Here is a 25,370-nt window from a genome sequence, read left to right on the forward strand (position 1 = left end):
AGTGAGAACCTCACTTGACTACTCTTCTTGGGAGTTGTTTGAGACAAAGATTGCTTATTTTATTTCACTAGCAGCATGGCAATAGCAGTTTTATTGTTTATTCACTTTCATGGTTTTTTTTTTCTTTTTTGTGTGTTATTACTTTGTGCTTGTTTTTACAAGTACATGTCTGAGCCTGTTTTTTGTTGTCTGTTTATCCACTTTAAATTTGGCAAAACAGGACATTTTCAAAAATGTTCCAGTTTTTTCCAAGCATGTTGCTGAAACTCAAAACTTTAAATCATTTCATTAATTTATTTTTCAAGGATTTTTTTACAATGGGAAAATGGGGATAATTTTGCCATTACAGATAATGTTGATAATCTCATCATAGAATCAATGTAACATTGTTTTGCAATCAACACTAGTGATTTATGCCCCCATAGTAGTCACACTAACTACAACTTAGGGGTATGAGTATTATGTCCAAGTAACAAAATAATATTTCTGAAACATCTGAGGGCAGTCAGTGTGAGAAATAGAGACAATAAATAAAAAGATGCCACAATTTAGTCACAGTATTCTTTGGTTGTATGTGAGTCCAAGTTAGAACAAATACAAGGTAGCCTATAAATATTTGGTTCCTATTTGCACCTTACACATACTACATGACAGTGAAAATGACTTGATTTATTCTTAACCATCAATAAGCAGAAGCATGTTTTTTTTTTAAGTTCCCTGTTAAAATAACATAATTTTGCTGAAAATTCTGACACAACCCTGCTATTACTAGACAGTCTTTGTTTTGTTGTTTTTTTTTTTTGTTTATCTTGATACAGCAGTTGTCATTTTTAGAATCTTTTTCTGATAAAATATGAAGATAGAAGATTAATGTAAGATTAGGCCTGAATCAAAGTCATAGTTAAATCTTATATCTTCAGTTACAAAAAAAAAGTGATTTACGAGTGTCTTTAGAAAACATTCAAAGTCCCTCGGGCAGTGCATTTTATCACTGAATACCTTACTTTTTTGGCTCAGGGTGAACTTATATAAATTCAGTAATTACTTTTCCTGTCCCAGGGATATTTAATAAAAATGTGCAGCTGTCTCTTCTAATGACTGCTTTAAAAATGTTATTACTATTTCATGACAAATTATTAAAAACAAACTTACATCTCGAAGCTCAGCGTTTGAGTTTGAATAGTTATTAATAATTGCACATTGTTATGCATAATTTAAATGCACATCACTTTAGTTTTTGTACATCGTTCACAGCATAAGGCCAACAGCAAATGATAAAAGTCCACACAAGCTTGCAGGTCTATTCCCACATTCAAATATACTGAAAGCAAACTGGGGTTCTGTGATATAAAGGCACCTCACAATGTCTTGTATGTAAATATACAGAACATAGCAGACCATAAAGATGTTGTCCTACCTCTTGTAATGGTCATCCGTTGTAACTCTGTGAATATGCATATCTGCTAGAACCAGTTTATTGAAGAGTGGATATTCCTGCAAGCAATGCTGTGGGTCAACCTTTTCCAGAGGCAAGGTCTGTAGATTAAACAAAACTGTTTTGGATTTCATAACTGCTTAAACTTTTGAACCCCATGTCCTGTGGTTCCACCTTTTTTAAATCTCCTTTTGCTCCATGTCTGTACATACAGTAGATATACAGCCCCCAGCCAATGAGTTCAATGAAATGTTTCAATTAGTCTTCGATAAAAGATTTCCTTACCCTTAATCATGTTATATTTTTCCTCACATTGACCCTTTGAGGGGATTTGCCTTCTGTCCCATGGCTCTCTTTAAACCAACTGGGGGCCCAGTAGTCCTAATCCTATATGGCAATGAGATTTGAGCCCATCATTAAATTCAACAGTGAACCCTTGAACTTGCATCTCTTTTGGGAAAAAAAAATTCTCTGAAGGTTAAGATTCTCAGTTTTATTAAAGCGCCGAATTAGTTTAAATTACAATCATTTTTGGTAGTGTAAGCATTTTATGATGTATTTTGATATTTACGTAAAGCCCTTAAAGAGGCAAAAAAATTATTTCTGAACACGAGACTAAACAAGCTGTGAATGCTTGTTCACCACTATTCAGGCAGAAATCTGCTTACATAAAGTCTCCTTTTCATATATCTTTTTGGCTAATACTGTTAACCCTAAATCAAAATGAAAATTGTTGGTTGTAAAAGCATTAACTTCTGATCTGCTTGGTTGACGGCGCAGCAGATGATTTACGTATATGAACAGAAATTGGTTCAGTCAAAACATCCACAAATATTGCACCACAGATTTCTGATCAGGACATCCAAGGTGCAAAGGAAACCTCTGTCACTGTGTCCAAGTTATGCCTTGCTAACTGGATTTTACAAAAGAGCTTTGAAGAAAAATACTTGTTTCCTGATAAATGTCAGCCTCCCAGTTCAATTAAGACAGATTTTTAGCTGAAATTCAGGTATGCCATTAAAGCACTTTTAATGGAGATATGTACAGCAAGGTTTGTTCTGAATTTATTCTTTGCTGACAACAAACAGGAATAATGCAACACAATATCGCAGGTAGACCCTGAGCCATAGCAATAAAATGTTTTGTCAACACCATCAAAGTAATGCAAATCTAATTATATCAATAATTTATTATGGGCCCGCTGCTTGTTCTGTGTGAACTCAGTTTCCATGGCAATACTCACGATATTGAGTTCATGCAAATAGATAAAAATGATCTGATATAAGGATTAATATAAGCTGCTTATCTAGAAATTGGATATGACCCTTTATCCAAAACACTGTGGTATGTCAGCATGAGCCATCATAGATTATGTTTAATTTTTGAAATGCCTTCCCATGTCTGCATCTTTAAGGCATCTGTAGGAATGGGCAGTGGCTCTGGGTGGACCGGCCATGTGAGACAGAAACACCATAATGGCAGACATATTGCAGGGAAACATCAGCAACAACAGGCAAACTCTTCACATTGTCACTGCTCTGTAGAAATACAAAGTTAGTCAGCCTTTGAGGGCAAGCTTCTGGATAGTCACCAAGCATTAACCTGGTATGCCTGTTGACAAAGAGCTCCTCTGGTCACCTCCATGATCTGATTAAATGTTTTAACAAATAGCAAAGAAAGGATAAGAGTAGAAACCTATTATAGTTGGCTGCTTTGTGCATAGCTTTTGGTTAGTATAGTCAAAAATATTATATTTAAACTTGTTGTATTCTATCATTTTTACTGCCTGCAGATCATAATGTATGTACTCAGTAAAGATAAAATGAAGCAAAAGTAAGCTGTCACACTATAAAGTACTTTGTATATGTTGTTGACAAAGGACACTGGCTACTTAAAGTCTGCATCACATTTTTTAACAAGTGTGTTAATCATTGTGTCACTCCACTATATACAAAACACTGCACTTCTACTTTTTGAGCAAAAGCAAAGGCCTCGCTGCTTATAGGCAGGAGCTGGACACGCTCAACTTAAATTACTGAAAGAGGAAAAAACTATCTTTGCAACAAAAGTGGTTTGTCTAAGGAACAGCAGTGCATGGACTGTTGTATGGGCTTGACCTTGAGGCTATCAGGCTACAGCTCAGGAAGGAGTCAGGACAAAGTTTAGTTGAAAGTGCTGAATCAGCAAGACCGGTTGTCACTGCTAGTAAAAGTTGTTGGCTTTACAGTGTGTCTGAGTGTTACAGAGCACAGACAGAGAGCAAACATTGGTCATCAAACTGTGCTTCTATCTATATGACACTCCACAAACATAAAGTGTGATGCAACAGTGAATGAACACTTTTGGTTGTGCTTGACCGCATGTGTCTTTTTACAAGTAGAAACACTTCTCTAGTCTTTATGGATTTATTGTTTACTAAGAAATGACAGTATGAATATAAAAAGGAAGAATTCCATAATACGTGTTTTAGTTCGTGTTTAATACGTGGTCAAAGCATACCAGAAGTAGGCTACACTCTTCTATTTACTATTTATATTTCTAGCGCACAATTCAGTTTATCTAAGTGCATGTCTTTCTTGACATTCTGTAGCTAACAGGGTGAAACAAGATACTTAATTAAAACTTGTCCAGTCCTGCTGCTTCACCTAATGGACTTTTAACATAACAGAAACTGTGACCTACTTGTGGTGCCTCATCTGAAAAGCAGAAAGATTATTTCATTACAGTTCTTGGTTACTTTCTACAGACTGCATAACCATGAATTAGTAGTTTTGTTAACTGTATTTACATAAGTTATTTGGTTTATGACAAGAAGATGAATCACTGACTAATGTGATAACACTCAAAGGAATTTGGAAAATAGACATAAAGCAATAAGAATCAAGCTAGCAAAAATCCTTCAGTTCAGATCAGTGGAGATGATAGAATCTTTTTTCTGTTTACATTAGATACATTTTCACTGCACTATATGTTTGTTTGTGCCATTATGACTTGTTTTTGTGCAGTATTCTTTCTATAATCTACTTCAGTGTTTTTTTAATTATGTAGCTGCTGCACACTTCCGCTCTGGATTAATAAAGTATGTATCTATCTACCCATCTGTTTGGTTTTAAGGCCACCAGTACAATAACTGTAGATCCTATAAAAAGAAAAGTTACTGTGCTATTTTTCACATTTATTTTATCTTTTTCATCACAATGCACTGAAATATATTGGAACAAAACACTGAGTAAATGAGTTGTTTGTTTGTTTTGTTTTGTTTTTTGACAGTGAATGCTGATTATGATTTGTCATTTTGAGTAAGTTTAGAATAAACACAAAGTACTCAAACAACAGAGGTAGAGCTCTCTGATGATGATGATAGAGTTCAGGTGTTTGGCCATGTGGTTCCAGATGAAGCTATAAGTCAGCAGTGGGGTGGATCGGTCGGTGAGCAGGCCAAATAAAAACTGGAACTCTGCAAATGGCAGGACATCAGCAGACAAACTCCTGGTGAATTTTTCCTACAATTGCAGCTTGTGTAGTTATCACATTGTGAATACTGTTCAGCACTGTGGTTCCTTTTGTTCTTTTTCAGCACCTGACACTGCTTTTTCTGAGGAAATGTCCTGGGGTTTGTCAAAACTGAAACTTTTTTCTTCTTTCAGGGCCTTTTTTTCAAAAACCTCTTTTGTAACTCCTGTAAAAGTTGAATCAAGAAAATGTGCCTTTTTAGGTGCATATACCATCAGCAAAGCACCGTCAGATGTGAACGGCGAAGTAGAGAAATCCTTGCATCATGAAGCATCATTGGCTTGAGCTGAAGCCGAGTCTATAGGATAAAAGTAGACAGTATGGAACTAAATGGAGCTTTTAAGCCCCCAAAATGATTTCATCTGATTTTACAGATCAGTAAAATCAGAAGCCATTTTTCTCTGCCATCTGATTGCTGGCAAGTGACATTATCTGCCAAAATGATGTAATTTGAGATCTGACGTTGAGGTGGTCCTTCAGGGTGGCTCAGCAAGCAGTATGCAAATTGTGTAAATTCTTCAGATCATGAATTTACATAAGAACAGGCAAATGATGGTGTAAATAGCAACACACCCCCATGAAAATTTTCATAGGCTGATACTTCTAGTGTTAAATAATGTTTACCCTCACAATGATCTTTTAAAATAGTAGCCTTTCAAATACTGGAAATAAAAACTGTATAAGGAAAGAACGAGTCGAGCAAACTTAAAATACAATTATTGGACTCTTCTTTGTCAGTAAGCAAGTTTACATTATTATTGCAGCAATTGTTGTAACTATTGTTCCATGCCCATCACTGAGAATAGGAAGACAGGCAAAAGGACAGACACAGCATGCATCAGTAACGCACCATCTGGTTGATAATACAATCACGTTGGGCTTCCTGTAAAGATTAACAAGGTCAATACTTCCTAATGTGTATACTGAACACTGTAGACTCTCTTTTACCTAGACCTTCAAATATCAGAGTTTAAAACCAACTGAGGAAAAGATAGAAACTCTTTAAAGCATAAATGTTAATTAGAACTAAACAAACAGTTCATAAACTTGACAAACAAGTGTTTTCCCCCACTGCCTTTAAAACAGCGGTAGCGAGGCACCCTCTGAAGAAGAGAGGTTGAGATCCAAACATTCCTGATAATTACTGAACTAGATCCAACTTACTGTTTTTAAGTAAACTTATAGAAAACATTGTTTTTATTTGATTTAATGAGCATTTGAATAGCAATTATATTCTAGAAAAATGTCAATCTGGGTTTAGGACAAACCACAGTACCTAGACAGTCCTTTTAAAAATTGTTTACTTTCTTAAATGTAATTTGGACCCACAGAAACTTTCTGTCCTGGTTCTGTTGGATCTAAGCACTGCCTTTGAGAAAGTAGAACCCCAGACTTTATTAGACAAACTGAGAAGTCTGGTGGGCCTCTCAGGTCTGGTTTTACTCCTCACAGACTGACAATTTTTTTGTAAATATGGACACATGCGGCTTTCGCCCAAAGACTGCTGGGATAGGCTCCAACTTCGCTGCGACCATTCATTGGAATAAGCAATTAGGCTAATGAATGAATGAATGAATGAATGAATGAATGGACACATGCTACTCAGGAACATATAAAACAAAATGTCAGGTGCCCTAAGGATTTAGTTTAGGCCCAATACTCTTTAATCTGTACATGTAACCACTTGGGAACATTGTCAGGAGACAAGGTATAGATTTTCACAGCTCTGCTGATGATACACAGCTTTACATCACTGTGTCGCCTAATGTCCTTTAAAACTGTATTTTAAACATAAAGTCATATATGGCAGATCATTTCCTTCTGCTTAACCAACCAAGTTTTAATTACTGGTCCTGAAGACAGGAGAAAAATCATTTTACCAAAATAGAGTCATTGTAAACCTAGCGTGTGAGAATCTTGGGTGTTTTTTTTTTTTTTACTCTGAGCTGGAGTTTATTCCACACGTTACAAATGTCACAGACGGGATTTTATCATTTTTAAAATCTCGCCAGTCTCCCCATTTCTCTCTCTTGCCAGCTCAGAGGTGCTTTTATTTTTAGTAGATTATTGTAACACCTAGCTCTCTGGTCTTCCAAACAAAGAGTATTATAAATCTACAATTACTCCAGAACTCAGTATGAGGCTTGATGAGGACCAGAGGGCGGGAACACATTACACCAGTTTAACTCGAACTGCCACTGTGCGAAATTTTTAGTTGGGGCGTGATCTCCAGGGGGGGGGGGCTTTTCAACACATCAACATCTATCTATTTTTATGCAAATTCATGACATGAAAACTTTCCACTATTTGCATACTGCTTACTGAGCAATCCTGAAGATCCACCTCACACAGTTTCTAAGTTTCAGATCAGTGTTTGTTGATCCAGTGAGTATGTTATATGTAATAAATAAAATATAATCTTGTTTGCACCATCAGATCTCTAGATCGGTATATGATGTCACTACCAGCAATCAGCTGATAGACTACAGTCTGATTTTACTGAGCTTTTAAATCAAATAAATTCAGCTGGGTAAAATCTCCATTTAGCGCTATACTGTCTACTTTCATTCTATAAAGCACAGGCGTCAGACTCCAGTCCTCGAGGGCCGGTTTCCTGCACGTTTTTGTTGTCTCCATGCTCCAACACGCCTGACGGAAATTAATAAATAGGTTGACAAGAAGCTGCTGGATCCATTTGATTTGAATCAGCTGTGTTGGTAGAGAGAAACAACAACAACCAGCAGGATACCGGCCCTCGAGGACTAGAGTTTGACACCCCTGCTATAAAGTCTCGGGATACAGGTGCAAGAAGAACATATAATTTACATAAGAACAGGCAAATGATGAGGTCTAGGCTTATTTTTATTGTTCTTAATTCTTCTGGTTGTTTTTTAGGCTTATTTTAGGCTTTTTTTTTAGTGTTTTCCCTTATGGGGATCCTCCACATCAGGAGCTATGCCCACTGGGTCAGCGGGATTGATGGCGAGTAGATCTACAAGATTACATCTTATAAGAATACAGTATATAATGGTTCCTTTTTTTATATAGAGCTCAGTTCTTGAATAATGTACTAAAAGCACCTACATTTGAGTACTTCCCGATACCAAGTATCTAGTAAATATGAGTGCTAATAAATTTTATTACAGTTGAACTGGATCATCTTGCAACCATCTTCTACATGTAAGGCTTGAAATCTGTCAAGCTTTACATGTAGAAGATTGAAAACTGTCAGAATCTTCATAAATACAGAAAAAACTGTTTTGTTTTTTTTTTTGTTTTTTAAAGATTCACTTCACACCATGACAACATGCCCAAAATAAGGTTTTCTTGCTGAGATAATGTCTAATCAGATTTTGAATATGACATGAGTGATAAATTTGTGGTTTATGTGTTATGAAACTCTTTGTATTTAACCCATTTTCTGTCCTTCCCACCTTCAACCTTCTTTTACTGCGTTTTAAAGTTTTTAATTAGCTACATTGTATGTGCCAGTAAATACAAGAAAGAGTTTCCAACATTTTCTTTTCTTTATTCACTTTGCCCTTTTAACATTTTGCAGTATAGCAACTGTTCACCAAACATTCAAAAAATCACTAACTGTCATGAAGTAAGCTGCACTGAAAGGCATGGATACTGTTTGCCCTGACGTAATGGAAATTATCAATTTCCTGTACACGACCCAGCTATTCAATTTGGTAAAAGATTACATGGAACAAAGGGTCGCTGATGAATGTAAAGCAACAAATATACTTCCATACCGATGTCTTTTATCCCAATGGATTATCAGGTCTTTCATTTCACTGCAGAGGTTTAGCAAAATTCTATTACAACTATCTTTTCCACATTTTTCAAATACACTGTGGATTTAGTGAAGCAATGTGAAATACATAAGCTTAGTAATTTATTGATCTGTGGTTACTAGGGTGTATAACACTAAAGAGGAAAAAGGAAATCCCAAAAGATCAACCAGGAAACATTGACAAATCAAAAGTTAAGAAATGAAATAACAATCCACTAGAGCAAAATGTGTGGTGACCACACATTTTGTTAAAACTGAAGAAAACCTTTTCCCTCCTGCTTTTGATATAAAGCAAAGTTTTTTAATTTTTGTTTTGATTGTATTGTCAGCTTGTCTCATGTAAAAACTGGTACACTCCCCTGAAGGTTTAAAGACAATATCTGCTCAGATTCAACAAAATATGATAAGGCTGATTTGGTATTACTTTACAGTTTAACAAGCCACAAAACAAAATATACCGTGAAAGTATATTTAAGGTAAAGTGGTCTTTTTTTTTAAAAAAAAAAAAAAAAAAAAAAGGAGAACCATCTAATGTACAAAACACAACAACAAACTCAAATGGATAATACACAGTGCACGAACACAAAAAGTGGGTACTCATATAAGGCTGGGATATTAATTTGTACATCAAAAAAACTTAAAGAACCATAACAGAGGAATAACCTGGTCAAAAAAGGTCAAAGCCTAAAATAAAAGAACAAAGAGCAGGTCAAACTGTAATCAATAAAAGAAACAAAGAGTTACCTCCAGCATAAAAGATTAATATTAAAAAGCATTTCCAGTCTTGTTTAAAAAGCATGCAGCCACAGGAACAAATGTGTGCCTGTAGTACAATGCTCTGATTTCCATGAAAAAACCACCAACCATAAAAATGTCGATTGACCAGATCCTCCATCATCATCCATCAACACTTATGCAGTACAGAGCAATGATGGAAATTATTTGGCTTAAACATGCCAACTGCTTTAAAGTGAATGTTGATGAAAGTTATAAACACATTCTAAAGTAGGAAAAAAATAAAGAATATTAATTGTTAATATTCTTTTAGATAATTAGAAGTGGTAACATATCAGTTTTTACAACTACATGGAAAAGGGGTTGTAAAGTTTGGAACCCCAAAGCAGCAATGCTTGACTATTATTATCTCTAAACAACAACTTCATTTTCTCATTATCTCAAGATAGCAACATTTGTTTTCGCATGATACCAAGATGATTAATGTGGCCTCTAAAGTATCTGTTACTCCTGATTTCATTTTTCAAAACCCCATGACAGCTGGAAAAGGCTGAAGTCATGTGTAGTTCTGTGAATGAATGTTTTGTAGCTTACTAGTCAGACACAATGCAATTTAAGCCTTTGTTCGACTAACATGACAAGTCTTTGACTTCTTGCATCATACGTCTGCTTCTAATGCAAGAAGACTTATTATAATTTTTATTGTATCACTTTGTTTTATGTTGATACATATTTAAATAAAATTTTGGACCGGTTTTCCTTTTTTCTCAACGATATATAAAGTAATGAAGTAAAATAAAAACTGAGCTAAAATTCTCCAACTTTTTCTTTCAAACTGTTCAATGTTGTTTTTTATTTGTTGTGTTCATACATGCTTCTCCAAGGCATAAAAATACAATCAAAGTTGTTTTCATTAGCAACACTTCGTTATGTGTTCCAACAGTAGCTTACCTGCTAGCATATCCTTATTACCATTTTAAGACATGCAAGACACCTAAATAGTTTAAGTTTAAGCTAACAATGATGCCAATAATGACAGTGAGAAAAAAATCTTCTTTCATTCATGTCTAGGTTTCTCTCTTATATTAATGCCACTGTCACTCAGTAGAAAGTGCACTTTGTTTGGAAAAGCCTTGATGTGTTACCTCAAGACATTACAATTCACCTTTGATCAGGACAAAGCTGCATGTTTGTTTCCTGTTCTTTGACAGTTAATGAAAATAAAAATGACAACTATGTTGTTTGTGGAGTTGGTAACTTACATATATATCATAGATGGAATCTGAACTTCTAGGAATAAGTGAAATTAAGTGAAACTTGAGTTGGGTGTTTCAGTCGATGGTAACTTCAGAGCATGTTTGCTGGCAGGCAGGGTGTGCAAATAGATAGATAGATAGATAGATAGATAGATAGATAGATAGATAGATAGATAGACAGACAGACAGACAGACAGACAGACAGACAGACAGATAGATAGAATTATCATTTTGTTTGAAAATATCTGATAACAATTTCCAGAATTTAGTGATTCTTTATTTTAGTATGTTGCATTAATTATTTGTGATGTGAAGGCCTTGTGAGACTATAGCACATGCACTTTTTCTTTGAACGTTATCAAGACTTTTAGTTTATGAAACAGAAAGTAATACAATATATGGCACTTTAATCCTGCGTTTGCTTTTTCAAATAAGTGTTTCTGTTAATGAATTCAACGAAACAGATTAATGATTAATTGTAGATATAAATAACCTAAAATCCTTCAGGAAACCTAATAAAGACATTGCTTTGCCTTTTGCCGCTATTTTAGTAACTGAATATGTTGTTTAGTCAATCATAAAGTCATATTCATTTGACTTGAAGTAGACTGAAGCTAATAGAATTCAGAATACTAAATTATCACTAAAGTCGTTTTTATTTCGACTGCAGCTGGTGCAAAATGCAGCTGCACGTCTTTTAACTGTCACACGCAAATATGAGCACATCACCCCGGCTTTGTCATCTCTTCACTGGCTGCCCGCGCACTTTAGGGTCCATTTTAAGCTGCTTTTATTCGTTTTTAAATGTCTGAATGGTGCTGCCCCGCGGTACCTCTCTGAGCTCCTCCATCCTTACACACCCTCTCGGTCTCTTTGGTCAGCTGACCATCTACTTCTGTCAGTACCGAGGACGAAACGGAAGCTCAGAGGGGACCGGGCCTTTGCGGTGGCAGCACATAAACTGTGGAACGAGCTTCCTTTATACATGTTAGACAGGCCTCCACTATATCTGCTTTTAAATCTGTACTGAAGACCCACTTGTTTAAGCTGGCTTTCTGCACAATAAGTTGACTTTTTAGATCTGATTTTAATTTGATTGTTTTTATTTTTTTTTTATTTGATTGTTTTAAGATGTCTGAAAAAAAATTACGTTGTCCCAATGTATGTTATTTATTCTGTTTCTTTTTAACCCCCCACAATGTGGCACTTTGGTCAACATTGTTGTTTTTAAAGTGCCTTATAAATAAAGTTGTATTGTATTGTCTTGTATAACTAAAACTAGGCATTTAAGGCAAAAGACTAATAAAAAACTAAATAAAAGCTTCCCATCCAAAATAACTATGGTATTTGTGCGTGTGGATTTTATTTATCTAGTTTCTTAGTTTCATCGTTAATTTAGCACCCCTGAAAATCTAAATGTAGTGATGTTCACCGTGTTGCGTTGGGTGCTTCGCCAAAACATTAAACTGCGATTAATCGATTTGTCCAGAAGGGGGCGCCAACTCTTCGTTTTGAACGCCCTCCTTAAGTCGTGCATGTAAATAAGTACCATCTGCTCATTTTATGTAGGCTAAAGTAAGTCATCAGGACGCTAAGCTAGTTAGCTTCATGACGATGCAGACCACATCTCAGCCTTTCACCGGTTACTCCATGAACATATAGTTTCATAGCCGTTTGTTTGACATGGAAGAGCCGGACACCTTAGCGATCCTGCCTGAAGATCTGCTCGGTGCCACTTCGACGGATGATCTACATTCAGAATCAGTCAGCCACACGGAGGAGGACGGTGCACCCACTACCAGGGCAGCACCACCGCCTTCGACATGCAAACTGCCGGTGTCCGTGGAGCCGGTGCTCTTCCTCTCCATGTTCTCTCTGGCCCTTCAGGCACCCCTGTCCACCCAGTATCTCTGGGACAGAATCAGCGAGGACCTGAACTACAATGGCTCCAAGAGGTCTGAGTGCAGCAATAGCTCAGCGGCCGTCGACCCTCTGCAGAAGGTAGTCAGTGGTGGAAAGCTTCTGCGCAGCACACATTACAGGAAATGGACGTAGAGCTCTGACAACTCATGACTGCCTTGTCAGTCGTGACCTGGGTCAGGACCATGGTTCTGACCCCCATTAATAAAGTTCAGACTTCTACTATTTAAAACGTGTTTTGGGGGGTTTACTTGAAGAAAACAGTAGCTAATAATCTTCTGTAGAAGAGGTCAAGGATAATCGAAATATGCAAACCAATTGTAAGCTCTAACAATGTTTGTGTAACATTTTTAAACACTTGAAATTTAATAAATATAATATAAACCACAGAAACATATGAAGTTTTTTTTTTAAAAAAACGATGACGCATAATAAACCACTGAAACTTAAGCTTTTGAGTGTTTGACACACAAAGTAATGCATCAGCAGAAATGAATTTTAAAGAAGAGCACAGTAAACACATTTTTAAAAATATCGATTTGTTTGATAAATTTTACATAAGTTGCGCTTTTCAAAGAGTGAAGAAGTAGAAAAGGCTATACCTGAGTTGAATGCTGGGATTTTATTATAGACCCCTTTTAAATACTTATAGACATCTATTTCAGTGTTGAAGCAACAAACCTTCATAAAAGAGGAACAGAGGTCACAAGTTGATACTAAGTTAGAGGGATATGATGAACTTGCACAATTTAAACAGGAGCACCATCTGTTGTGTTTAGACTTATACAACTAGTCCTGTGCATCTAATAAGACTAATTAACTGATAAAACTTCACATGAAACAATTGTCCTCCTGTCAACTGAGTCATGTTATTGACTACGTTACACTTGTCTTTTTCAGGAGGTACAAACATTGACAGCTCACTGGAACCTCTACATCAACGTAGCAGGCTTTTCTGTCGGCCTGTTGGTGGTGCCTCTCCTGGGCTCATGGAGTGACCTTGCAGGTCGCAGACCCATCCTCATCTTTCCAAACCTTGGCCTGGCTCTGCAAGCAGTGGTTTATCTTGTGGTGATGTACCTCAAGCTGCCTGTGGCTTACTTTTTAGTGGGTAGGCTGCTTAGTGGCCTCTCAGGGGATTTTAATGCTATCCTGGCTGGCTGCTTTGCATATGTGGTTGATATTAGTGATAGGCGCTCCCGAACTTTCAGGGTAGCAGTCTTGGAGGCTTGTCTGGGTCTCTCAGGGATGCTCGCTAGCATCATTGGAGGGCAGTGGCGACGGGCACAAGGGTAAGAACAGTGTTATGTTTACTCTGATCAAAGCTTTGGCATCTTACCAAAAAAAAGAAATATGACTATACCATGTGCTTTTTTTTTTTCTTTTCAGTTACATCAACCCGTTTTGGCTGGTCCTCGCGACCAACTTGGCAGCAGCTCTGTACACTTATCTTTGTGTCAGTGAGTCAGTCCATCCCGACCCAAGTGCTAAGCTCCTCACCATTCGCCACCATAAAGTTATCTGGCACCTCTACTCAACAGGAGGCAGCAGCAGTGAAGGTGGCAAAAGATTTCACAGATGCAAGCTGTGGCTTTACACCCTCTGCTTCTTTCTGGTGGTGGCCGTTCACTTTGGCAGCAGAGAGCTGTTTGTGTTGTATGAGCTGAGCTCACCACTGTGCTGGGGGTCGGAGCTCATTGGCTACGGATCAGCAGCTCTGAATCTGGCCTACCTGAGCAGTCTGCTCGGGCTGAAGGTCATGCAGCACTGTCTGGAGGACTCCTGGGTGGCTCTTGTGGGTCTGGCTTCCAATATTATTGGTCTGGTTTTGTTTTCTGTAGCTGATTCCACCGAGCTTATGTTCACAGGTGAGAAGCTCACAAATATGTTAAGAATTTAGGAGAAATTTAGATTTATGATAAATCATTTTCTTGTTGTAAAGATTGTAAAAAATTATCCACCATCACTACTTCATTACCATCATAAGTACATCTTAGCAAGTGCCAGACTGAACCTGATGTTTGTTGACTTCAAGCCAGTAAAGAAGCTCATTACTGTCTCTGCTTGTAGTCACAGGAAACAATTATTGTATAGCTGAGTGATCTCACATATTTGGCTTTCCAGGTTTAGTGTTATTAAGTGACATTTTACACCACTACTTGTGTAAATTTTTGTATCTTTTTTCCAGGTTATGGTCTGTGTTTCCTCTTCATGGCTTCAACTCCTGTGCTCAGATCAAAGCTATCCAAGTTGGTGGACCCATCAGAGCAAGGTGAGTTTCTGATCGTGACAAAAGGTTATTTAAAAAAAAACAAAACAGGATTTTAACAACACATATGTTTGGACACATCTGGAACCAGGTGCTAGCTTGGCAGGTTAGCAGTGCAGTGGCAGTATGACTCAGTTAACTCATTAAATCAGTAATTCAACAATGCAGTTTGAGTTGAAGCATATGCTTCTTTGTCCTGAGGGACAGCTTGTGTCCCACAGGTTATGTACTTGATGTTGTTGTGTTTTTGTTTTCTCCCAGGTGGTCTCTTTGCTGCTGTTGCCTGTGTGGAGAGCTTGTGCTTTCTGGTGGGCAGCAGCATCTTTAACTCCCTCTATCCTGCCACTCTGCACTTCATGAAGGGTTTCACCTTCCTTTTTGCTTCCATCATCCTCTTAATCCCTGCTGGAATAATTGGGTGAGATTGTCCTCTTCTTGTCTGACTTTTTCTAATGTTTTATTGCCAGAAAAGACCAAATCTCACACCTGTCATTTTAGGATTCTGCACTGTTTGGACCAGAGGAGAGACCACAGAGACTCAATAGTATCATGACCGGAGGAGAAGCAGAGGGTGAGCAGCTTAGATAAAGACATGTAGCATGCCTGTGATGCTGAGAATTTATATTCTGTTCACAGATAGAAGGACGTTGACTTTTATTAGTTTTTTCTTTCTAGTTAAATAAATGAAGACCAAAGGATCAGGAAACAACTTCCTGAAGGGCATTACTAGGGATAGTGGAGGTTATGGCCTCGTCACAAGTGACTGCACTCTTCAGTCATTTCATCAACATTCATGCAGAAAGCAAGTGATCAAAGTTTTTTATGTTGTGTTTTGTATGTTTAAATAACATCACAAGTGCCAAAAAAATGTGCCATATATTTTCAATTCAGTTTATTGATTTTATTAAGTTTAAATCACCACCACCATTTAAACAGCTGGTTATATGAAAATCCTAACTTTTGTGCAATGTTATGGTTTCTGTGAATCATTCAAGCCTTGTAACATATCAGTCACCTGAAACAGGTGTGATTCCTGATTTCTGTCACCAATGAGAAGTTACACAGTTATTCTCTGAAAGCAAATGAACACCCATTTTTTTTACACCTGCTTTATCCAATTCAGGGTCATGAGAGCTGGAGCCTATCCCAGCTACCACTGGGCAGGTACCTCCCTGAACAGTTCGCCACTCCATGTCAGGGACAACACAGAAGCTTACAGGGTCAGTTTAACATAATCAGTAAACCAATCATTGTGGGAGAAGTAGTCTAAAGAAAAAGCCTGATATTTCCAGATATTTAAACCAGGAAACTTCTTGCTGTAAAGAATCTGAGAAAGTCAACACATTGCCATGCAATCCTGTTGACTTACTAAACCTTGTTATGTATGAAATATGAAAAAATAAGTTATTAAGTTACCTCATCATATAAAAGCATAATAAACAACCATTAACATGAAAGATCATTGTGACTCTCCAAAGCCTGCATTGAGAGAACAAGTCAGTTTTAAAATGCATAAAGGGAAGGTATTGATAAGGTAGCCTAATAACTGATACTGTGAATTTATCTACATGTAGATCATGAGCGATACTGGATTGCAGATTTGTTAATGTTTGTTGTAAAAGCCATTTCTGACTTGTAATGTGTAGCAATAATGACCAAAGATACAGTCAGTTTTGCAGCTGTCATAAGTTATGAAACTATGACCATTTGTAACCGTTCAGAAATTAATGTTGCTTAAATAAAGTAAAAAAGATTTTATATTCTGACTACAATGGTTTTATAAGTACACTTTGTAGGGGAACACACATAAATGTACTGTAATCAAGTGGCCACTAAAAGTAATGAATTTTCAGGTAAGATCAGAAAAGTCCTGAATAACAATTTGCGATGTATTTAGAAAGACCACTTACATAAATGGACTTTGAAACATCTGTGTGCCTATAAAAATACTGAAAACAATGTTTTATTCAAGTTGTTGCAATAAGTTTGTTTTTTTTTTTGTTTTTTTAAACTTTGCTGAAAGATCCTGATGGCTCCTGCTTTTTGTGTCAAATATTTAAATACAGAAATAAAATTTTTTTATGTGATTATCAGAGACTGATGTTTCCTTGATTTTATTCAAAGTACATAATTACTTGGCAAACACGTATATTCAGCATGGTATTAATACACTGACATATAACTTCATCCTCCAATATTTCGCAGTGTTTACTCAGTTTGAAAACTAAAACATGCCTTTCATACTATGAAGGTGGTTTACCAGTAAAACATTTGGACACACTTGTCCAGTGTAATGGGAGTGAGTCCAAATGTTTTACTGGTAGTGTAGGTTTCACTCAATGTACACATTTTAAATCAATTTTTGTTCAAGTTGGAGATGACTCATTTGTTCCTGTGCAGGATGACATCATGTCTGCAGCTTAGATCACACATATTTATCACGTTTATAAAAACGTTTGTAGCTTAAAAATGGCAATGAGATTAGAGGTCCATTTATTACACGATATACAGGTTAAAAGATAACTGCATTACAGTAACTTCAGTGGAGACTGAATAGTTATTTGACGCTCAGAGATTGCTCTTGGTGATGTTGCTAGGTGACAGCTGGTTTATTAGTTATTTTCCTGAGATACAGAAGGCGTATACTAAACCTGGTTACATATACAGTAATATGTGGGCACTTATATCCAAGCTTACAGTTAATTACATATAATCAGAAACATCCCTTTTTTAATGCTATTTATTGTTTATAGATTAAAGTTCTGCTTTTATTTGTGTTAGCATGGAATCTAAATGTCATCATTCACTTCACATGCGGTTGGTCATAGCAGGAAACTGCCAGACACTCCTCAGCAGGACACGGGGAAGTTGGCATCAGGACAAGTCTTTACAGCTGGAATCAAACTGCATTACTGCATTTGTGTTTATTTCTTCTTTTCTTTTTTGGAGCCATCTGAGCTGTCAGTTAGGTCTTGGTGTCCTTTCAGAAAGCGGATGATCTTCTCGATCGTGGCCTCTTGATATTCATGGGACCATCTGTGAAAAAGATACAGCAAAAGGCAACTGATGGTGCGAACATGTGGATATTTTACAGATACGCCACAACACTTCTTAACAAATTGCAAAATTTACATGGAACCCATAAAATATTCATGACAGAAATGTGAAGCTGCAATGAATCAATAATGGTACTGTGTACTGTTACTGTGTGTAGTTGTCACCAAACCACAAAACATGTCAATATACAAACCCTCAGAGAAAAAATGATTCAAAATAACACAACATTTCTGTTTTGTTAATATCAAAATATGCTTTCCTAATAAAGTAGACTGTTCAGACACTCACTTGATGCCATTGAAGTTGAGAATAGCTTTCATGTCCTCTGGCAGTGACATGGGGTCCGGCCACATGAAGTTATCTGTGACAGGAACTATGTTCTTCTTCCCAGCCAGGGCCGTTACGATTTCCTGTAATATAAATGGCGTTTTCCTCTGAAAAACTATTTTCAATGAAAATATAAAAACATTAAAGACCAAATCTTCCAGGAGTGTGAGCAGACACACAGGGACTGATATGAATGTTATCAGCATAAATAAATTAGATCTGCTATTTCAGCGTTTGCTTTAAAGAATGGAAAACGTCTGACCTTATGCACCCAGTCCTTCATGCCTGTGTCACCCATGCACTTGTCAAGCGCATTGGCAGACAGGACCAAGATGAAATTACGGGCTCTCTGTACGCTCTGAATGAGTTTGTCCTCAAATTTTCCGGCCTCCAGCTTCTCCACATCTATGAAAACGCTGTATCCCCTCACCTGGAGATGCACCTTCAGAAGGCTGCGGAAAGATTGAAAAATATTGCCTTTTTATATCAAAGATTTGCTGACATTTGATACCTGTACTTTTCAAACCCTATCCAGCTTCTCTTCCTGACCTGGCCAGCTGGGAGCCAGTTGTCCGGCGGTAACTGATGAACACGTCAGGTCCCAGAGGCCGGGCATCTGTTTGGGATGGTTTGAGAGGCTTGTAGCTGGCAGAAAGTATCTTTGCTCTGTGAACTCCATTATCTATGTGGCAGTCGTGCTGGAGCTGCAGATCAGTCAGGTTCTGTACGCTGTTGCGATCCACTCCTGACTGCACCATACCATAGGTATACTGGCGGAAGCGAGGGTCCACCTCAGCCAGCCAGTCAGCCATGTTGTTTGGGTCACATGTGGAGTAATTGGCATAAGTTTTCAGCACACGCAAGTCTCGTAGAAACCTTGAATGAAGACACAAAAAACAGGGTTTTTTTGAACCAGCTCTATGTCTCAGACATGTTCTGAGAGGTTTTTACCACTTGCCTCTTGCGGGTGAGGCCGGCGGCCATGCCTAAATCAGCGCTCAGATCCTCATCTGTGATGTTAAGCAGGAGGTCTCCATCCACCTGAAGCTCCTTTGGAATTAGACACGTTACTGATCACTGACAAAGCAACATTTAAATGATTTCATTAAATAAATTAAAAAGATGTATGTTTATTGAACTACTGTGTTGACTCCAGCATATGATTCACCTGGAAACGATCACAGAAGGCACTAAAGCCAACCTGTTGCAGCCACATCTGCACTTCGCAGGTTTTCCAGTTAGGCACACATGACAGGATTCGTTTTGGCACTTCTTCTCCCATCATGCTCAGCGCCCGCTTGGCAAGAGCACAAGCTGTACCATTACTGGAGTACATGACGATTCTTTTTAGGCTTTGCACTGCACCTATTTCTTGAAATATCTAAAACAGGGGGGGAGAGAAAGAGAGACATAGGCAAAGAAATAAATTGAAGCAAAACTGCTATACCGGTACATCATTTGAGTTATGTGGCATTTGGTGTGTCATCAGACCTTAGTGTTGCGCTGACGGGACTTAATACTGGCCTCAACACACAGATAAAAGGCTGCAATGCACTTTCCCTCCACTCTTGCGCCATCCAGTAATGGTAAGAGATGCTGCAGGTCAGATGCAGTCCTCCCTTGCATGCAGTCTGCACTGTCCAATAAACTCCGTGCAAAGTCATCTGGATCCAAAGATGCAATGAATGGTTCCACCAGCTCCAAGGTTCCAGACTTCACCACCTCCTTCTCAATTTCTCGGTTTGCAGCTAGGACAGTCACAGCCAGGCAGGCATGGAATCGAATTAGCTCATCCTCTTTGGAAAAAGCTAAAGGAAACAGCCACTCAGCGGCCTGTTTCTCGATCATCCACCTCTGGCACCGGTGGCCACCATACATGGCACAGTTTGCCAGGGCCACGGCACAGTGACGCAGCACTGTGGGGTCCGTGCCACGACACCAGAAAAGGAGAGCATCCAGTGCGCCATTAGAGATAAGGTGGACTGACGTCTCCTCTGTGTGTTTGAACATGTGCTCCAAGATGCCAGAAACACTGCGAGCGAGCTGGGCATCTTCCTGTTGTCGAGTCAGGTTGAGGATAACCCCCAGACCCATGCGTGCAACATAGTCCCTGTCAACAGAGATTAGTGACATGATATCAGTGTTGTTAGATGTGCTGAAATAGCTTTGTAATTTAGGGATTAGCTGATCAATACAGCTAACAAAGGGTCTAATAACTGTTATCCTCAGCTATTTATAAAGGAAAAAATGTAAAACACTGATCTCACTTTGGCTTCTCAAATATAAGGATATGGACTCTTTTTTTTTTTTTTTTTTTTTAAATTTTCAATTCACAATCCTAAAGTTTTGTACTTTTTCGTTTGTTTTAAGATATTTCAAAGATTATTTTTAAAATCTTGTGCAAAATAAAAGTTTAAACGAACATACAAAAATGCCCAAATTGAATAATTCATGTTAGGGTTGGACATACAAATATAAATGTGGCCTCTAACTTGTGGCAATTAAATAAAACTAAACTAACAACAGAAACTTCTGTGAATTGTTTGTGCTGTTCTCTTTATGCCTTTACAATGAAGCAATTTACATGTCCAGGGCTTCACACTTGTGTTTTCAAATCTACACTTTTCTCAATTAGAGGATTTGGTACCACCCTCACTGCAATAACCACACAGTTATTGCTGCCCCTGTGTTTGTGTTGCAGCTGCCTCCTCTCCCCTTCTCCTTTCTGTTTAACCACCTGATGTGCTTTCCTGCCACAAGTACCAGTGTTTGTTTATAGCTCAGATGATGTTCAGAAGGAGCAAAGTAGCTTGTTTTGTGGCACATATCCACCTAAAACTGGCTTCTTTGATGCCAAAGTTTTGTTTTTGTGGATGTGGTGGCACAGGTAGGCAAAATTTCAACATTCACTGATTAAGAAAAAAAAGGGTCAGAATTCAATTTTATTGTTTTTCTTTTCTTTTTTCATATTTAGATTTTAGGTCAGAATGAAAAGACCATTACAACTAAATTTGTCAAAAATGTAAAAAGCATATGATAATTTTAACAGCAATTTTACCAGAGCACTTATGAGATGGTAGCAAATAAAAGTTTCATGATCCAGAACATGGTAATGTTGCTGTAGAACAACAGATAAAAATACTTCACCTTGCAAGTGATATCATAGTATAACTATGACAAGTGTATAGTAGATATTTGTGACTTATCTGAAGTTGTTGCGCAATCCTTGTGCTGTCTGATTGTTTTATTTATTCACTGTATTTGTTCAGATGTAGTTTTACATTAATTGTTCAGCACTGTTGTTCCAAATAACATATTTTCATATATATTTTTTTATTTTACACCTATCATTGTTTTATCATCAGATTCTTAGTAGCACAAAGTAGACTATACTATTTTTTGACTCCATTCTGGGTTTTATTATGATCAGGTTAACTTAGTTTAAACCAGTTGTCCACAGTCCCAGACTAATGAAAACAACCTTTTACCAAGACAAGGAATACTACAAAAATCTGCCTGTTTGCACTAGTACAGATGAAGACTTAGAAGAGTAGTGTACTAGTTTCCTCTAAACCAGGAATAACTCAGATAAGGTAAGATTTAAAACCTATAGACAACAGTTCTCGAGACCTGGAGTTTGACACCCTTGCTCTAAGCCCTGTCTCTGAAACTGGTCCATAACTCTCCCCTTTTGGAGGATTTAAGTCTTACATGAGTTTCATTCATCCTTCTTGCAATTGGTATAGTGTAATCCATTATAGCTAAAACTAGGATTTGTTAAGTGTTTGTAAGTGACTTTGCCTTAAATCAGCTGTAACAGCAACAGGCATTTTAGTCTGGGACTAGCTTTAAACCTAGTCTGTGAGACTGGACAACATTTTCCAAATGAGAGCCCACTTCTGTTACAGACAAGAGGTATCAAACTGTACAATATTCTGAAACATAGACAGTACCTGTTCTCTGAAGTCAGTATTTGCTCCAGGAGTTTTGCAGACTCGTAGATGATCTCCACTGCAGTAGTCTGTTGGAGCTGAAGCAGCTGCTCCAGGCCTCCATCCAGACGGATCCTGTTGCAGATCTCCTCGGCCACCTGACGGCCTACTGTGGGTAGAACCCAGGCCTCCTCCACCAGCTGATAGATCTCTGCCACTGCCCGACGAGTCTCATCTGAATCCGAGCTTTCATTGGAAGACTTGAGCCTCCTGATAGCGGAGCGAAGAGCGGGGAGTGAGGAGTCCAAAACCGCCTGGACGTCGGCATTCATACCGGGAGAAACTGCCTTGGGGTCGCTTCCGGAGCCGCTCCTCCCTCGCTGCAGCCGGCTGACATAATCCGGGACTGTGAGTCTGTCCGAGCTGAACATGATGGAGAGTTGTCGATACAGCCTCAACAGGAAGAGCGTCAGAGAAAAAAGCATCTACCGACAGAGAGTCAGCGGATGCAAAGTGACTGGCCTACAACACCGGAATGTGTTTGTTTACAGAGGCCCGTGATGCGGTCTGATGGCCGCCTTGAAAACAGTTTCTGCAGATAGATCAAACCGTAAACTGTTTAATAAAAAGTGACAGCTTTCACCAAATTGCATCACCTCTCTCTCTCTCTGGTTGTCATCATAAGAAGATTTTGAGGTCGGTGGATGTGAAAGCAAGGTCCTGGATTCACAGCTGCTGCTTTGTCTCCTTCGTCTTCTTCATCACTTCTTAATTGCTTTTCTGTTTAAATGGGAGGGAAAATCATCACAGTGGTTAGAGAGCAGTTTCACCTCTTTTCCGATTAAGAAAATACACTAAACTGCTATCTGTTTCTTCATTCACTGAGGTTTTGAAGACAAAGAGGTTGTAGCTTGGTCCTCCTCTCCACCGCAACCACAGCGCTGTTTATTTTAATGCGTAATGATTAAATGCAGGCTGATACTTGTCTCTAGCAGGTCCTTATCTGTCGCATCCTTCTGACATTGTTTTAGGCTCTTTGTGTCTCTTAACGCGTTTGCACCGGCTACCGGTTTCATGGAATAATACATGAGATGCGCTCGCACTCTGCACTCCCACCCTGCAGCACACGCGGTGGAGCATGCGCAGAGGGCCTGTTTGAATGAGAAGGTAAACACTACAGGCCCTCTTTTGGAAAAGTTGGAGAAAAACATCTGAGCCCAATTAAACATTGTACAATTAAATACACGATTACGAAATCGTCTGAATCATGTGTGGAAGGAAAATATAGAGATATGAAATATAGAAATGTTCAAAAAGTAAGAAAATATGTTTGGTTTGTTGTTGTTTTTTCCTTCAGCAAGGAAGAAAAAAAAACAACCAGATAACCTTTTTTCTTTCAACAAGGAAGGGGGAAAAAAACAATAACTCTTGGGTATGGGTAACTCTTCAGAAAGCCTGATAGGTCACTTTTTCAACAAGGTGTAATTTGTAAAAAAAAAAAAAAAAAAAAAAAAAAAAAAAAAAAAAGACGTATTTGTAGATTAAGCAACATAGTGTCCCCAAAAATGTGTGCGATTTCTTTTAATACTTTCCAGTTGGTATTCAGTCTTGCTTTGAGTATTGGATGATTTTACTTTCCCACAAGGAAAAAACATCACATATGGACCATTTTCACACTTTGCTATTTTACATTGTAGGGACCTCAGTAGGGTGTGGATGTTCTATACACAGCCAGAACAGCTTGGCTTGCTCAGCTGGGTTGAGGTCTGGAGTTACTGAGTCATTTCATCCTCTCCACTCTCAAAATGCAAAAGTACTTTGTAATAATCCTGGCTCAGATAGTATTGCCATCCTGGAGAATGGAGTTAAGTCCCAGATTCTGGAGATTTGGGAGACCACTGGTTCCAGAATCTCATTTTGATATCTGAATTAAGTGCTTTTATATCTATCAAGTAGTTGTCACTGGCACACACTTGGCAGCTATTGAAGCTCTAAACAACAACAGATACCAACATGAGATGTGGGGCATTGCTCACACACCACCAAACATTTCTTTCCCTTTTTGTAAGTATTATAATCGGCCCTGATTCAGAGATTTTATCAGCTAGTTAGGGGGAGCTATATTTGCAGAAGTTTTTCATGTTTTTTATTTCCATCCTATAACTAAGGGATGCATTTTATGCACACAAAACTGATACACATAAACTCTGATATGTCAGTTTTAAATAGCAGAAGACAACAAATTTTCAGAAAGAAAATAATATGTTTAGAAAATTCGGTTATACAGTTGTTGGTCCTTATCCATAGATAGAGTATCATTTCAGATTGTTTACCATTTAAAGGATCTTGCTTAGTATGTATGTCCCTATGTTTGCTTAAAGTACTAGACCACAAGGTTATAGGAGCAGCTGTCATGCCAGACAATTACTAGCTAAAACTCTTTTATGAAGAGGTGTGGCCTAACTTGCTTCCTACCTCTGCAAGTTCCCAGGATGCATCATGTAGGTCATTTGAAGGCAGATACAGGACAATGTGTTTGGTATAGCTGTATTGTTTTCCTCTCATGTGACCTCCACCACCCCCATTTTGCAAACATGTTTGTGGTGTATCTACCAGATAACCTCCTACCCTGTGCCTCAGTGGTTACCTTGTATCTATCATGGAACAACCCCCTGAATGAAAAACAGAGCAGAGATGATTGATACACTTGCAGTGAAAAGAAGGTTATCTGTGATCTGTCAGAAATGCGGCTGCCTGGCAAGTTTGAATTGGTTGTTTTTTCTGATCAACCTCAAGCTTCCTTTTAGAATCAGCTTCTTTTTTTTTTTTTTTTTTTTTTTTCCGCTGACCGTGGTTTTATTTATTGTTCTGATAAGAGACTGATCTCTCTAAGTAAAAGAAAAGATTTCTGTCTGCGGATGTCTGAAAAAATGTATTTTGGTTCCTTGTTTTCAACAACAGCCACTCATGTTTTGCACCAAATTTGGCAATCTATGAACACACACACACAAGTGCAGAGGGGCAAAAATTAAGCCTGGAGTCACATGCTGTTCTGCATCTGTCAGCCATCATTACACTGTCTTATATGACTGTACACTGAGGGCTCATAAAGACTCCACATTAGTTT

At 38.0% G+C, this 25,370-nt stretch overlaps 2 protein-coding genes across 2 annotated transcripts; one reads left to right on the plus strand and one right to left on the minus strand.

The window, feature by feature from the left end:
• The first annotated feature begins 12,365 nt into the window (after window positions 1-12,365).
• slc46a1 (solute carrier family 46 member 1) lies at window positions 12,366-16,859 on the plus strand. The gene is made up of 7 exons (XM_079246971.1): window positions 12,366-12,739; window positions 13,559-13,950; window positions 14,048-14,526; window positions 14,847-14,930; window positions 15,189-15,345; window positions 15,426-15,498; window positions 15,603-16,859. Exons 1-6 carry the CDS (start codon window positions 12,422-12,424, stop codon window positions 15,478-15,480), a joined length of 1,485 nt encoding a protein of 494 aa, XP_079103097.1. The 5' UTR covers window positions 12,366-12,421; the 3' UTR covers window positions 15,481-15,498; window positions 15,603-16,859.
• Window positions 16,860-17,851: 992 nt separating this feature from the next.
• Window positions 17,852-22,728, minus strand: sarm1 (sterile alpha and TIR motif containing 1; the record flags this gene model as incomplete). Its single annotated transcript, XM_079246772.1, has 8 exons — window positions 17,852-17,963; window positions 18,273-18,394; window positions 18,574-18,763; window positions 18,861-19,187; window positions 19,270-19,361; window positions 19,480-19,692; window positions 19,803-20,421; window positions 22,265-22,728. 8 exons carry the CDS (start codon window positions 22,726-22,728, stop codon window positions 17,852-17,854), a joined length of 2,139 nt encoding a protein of 712 aa, XP_079102898.1.
• Window positions 22,729-25,370: the final 2,642 nt, after the last annotated feature.

This window comes from Telmatherina bonti, assembly GCF_933228915.1.
Source record: "Telmatherina bonti genome assembly, chromosome: 9".
NCBI classification, from domain to species: Eukaryota; Metazoa; Chordata; class Actinopteri; order Atheriniformes; family Telmatherinidae; genus Telmatherina; species Telmatherina bonti.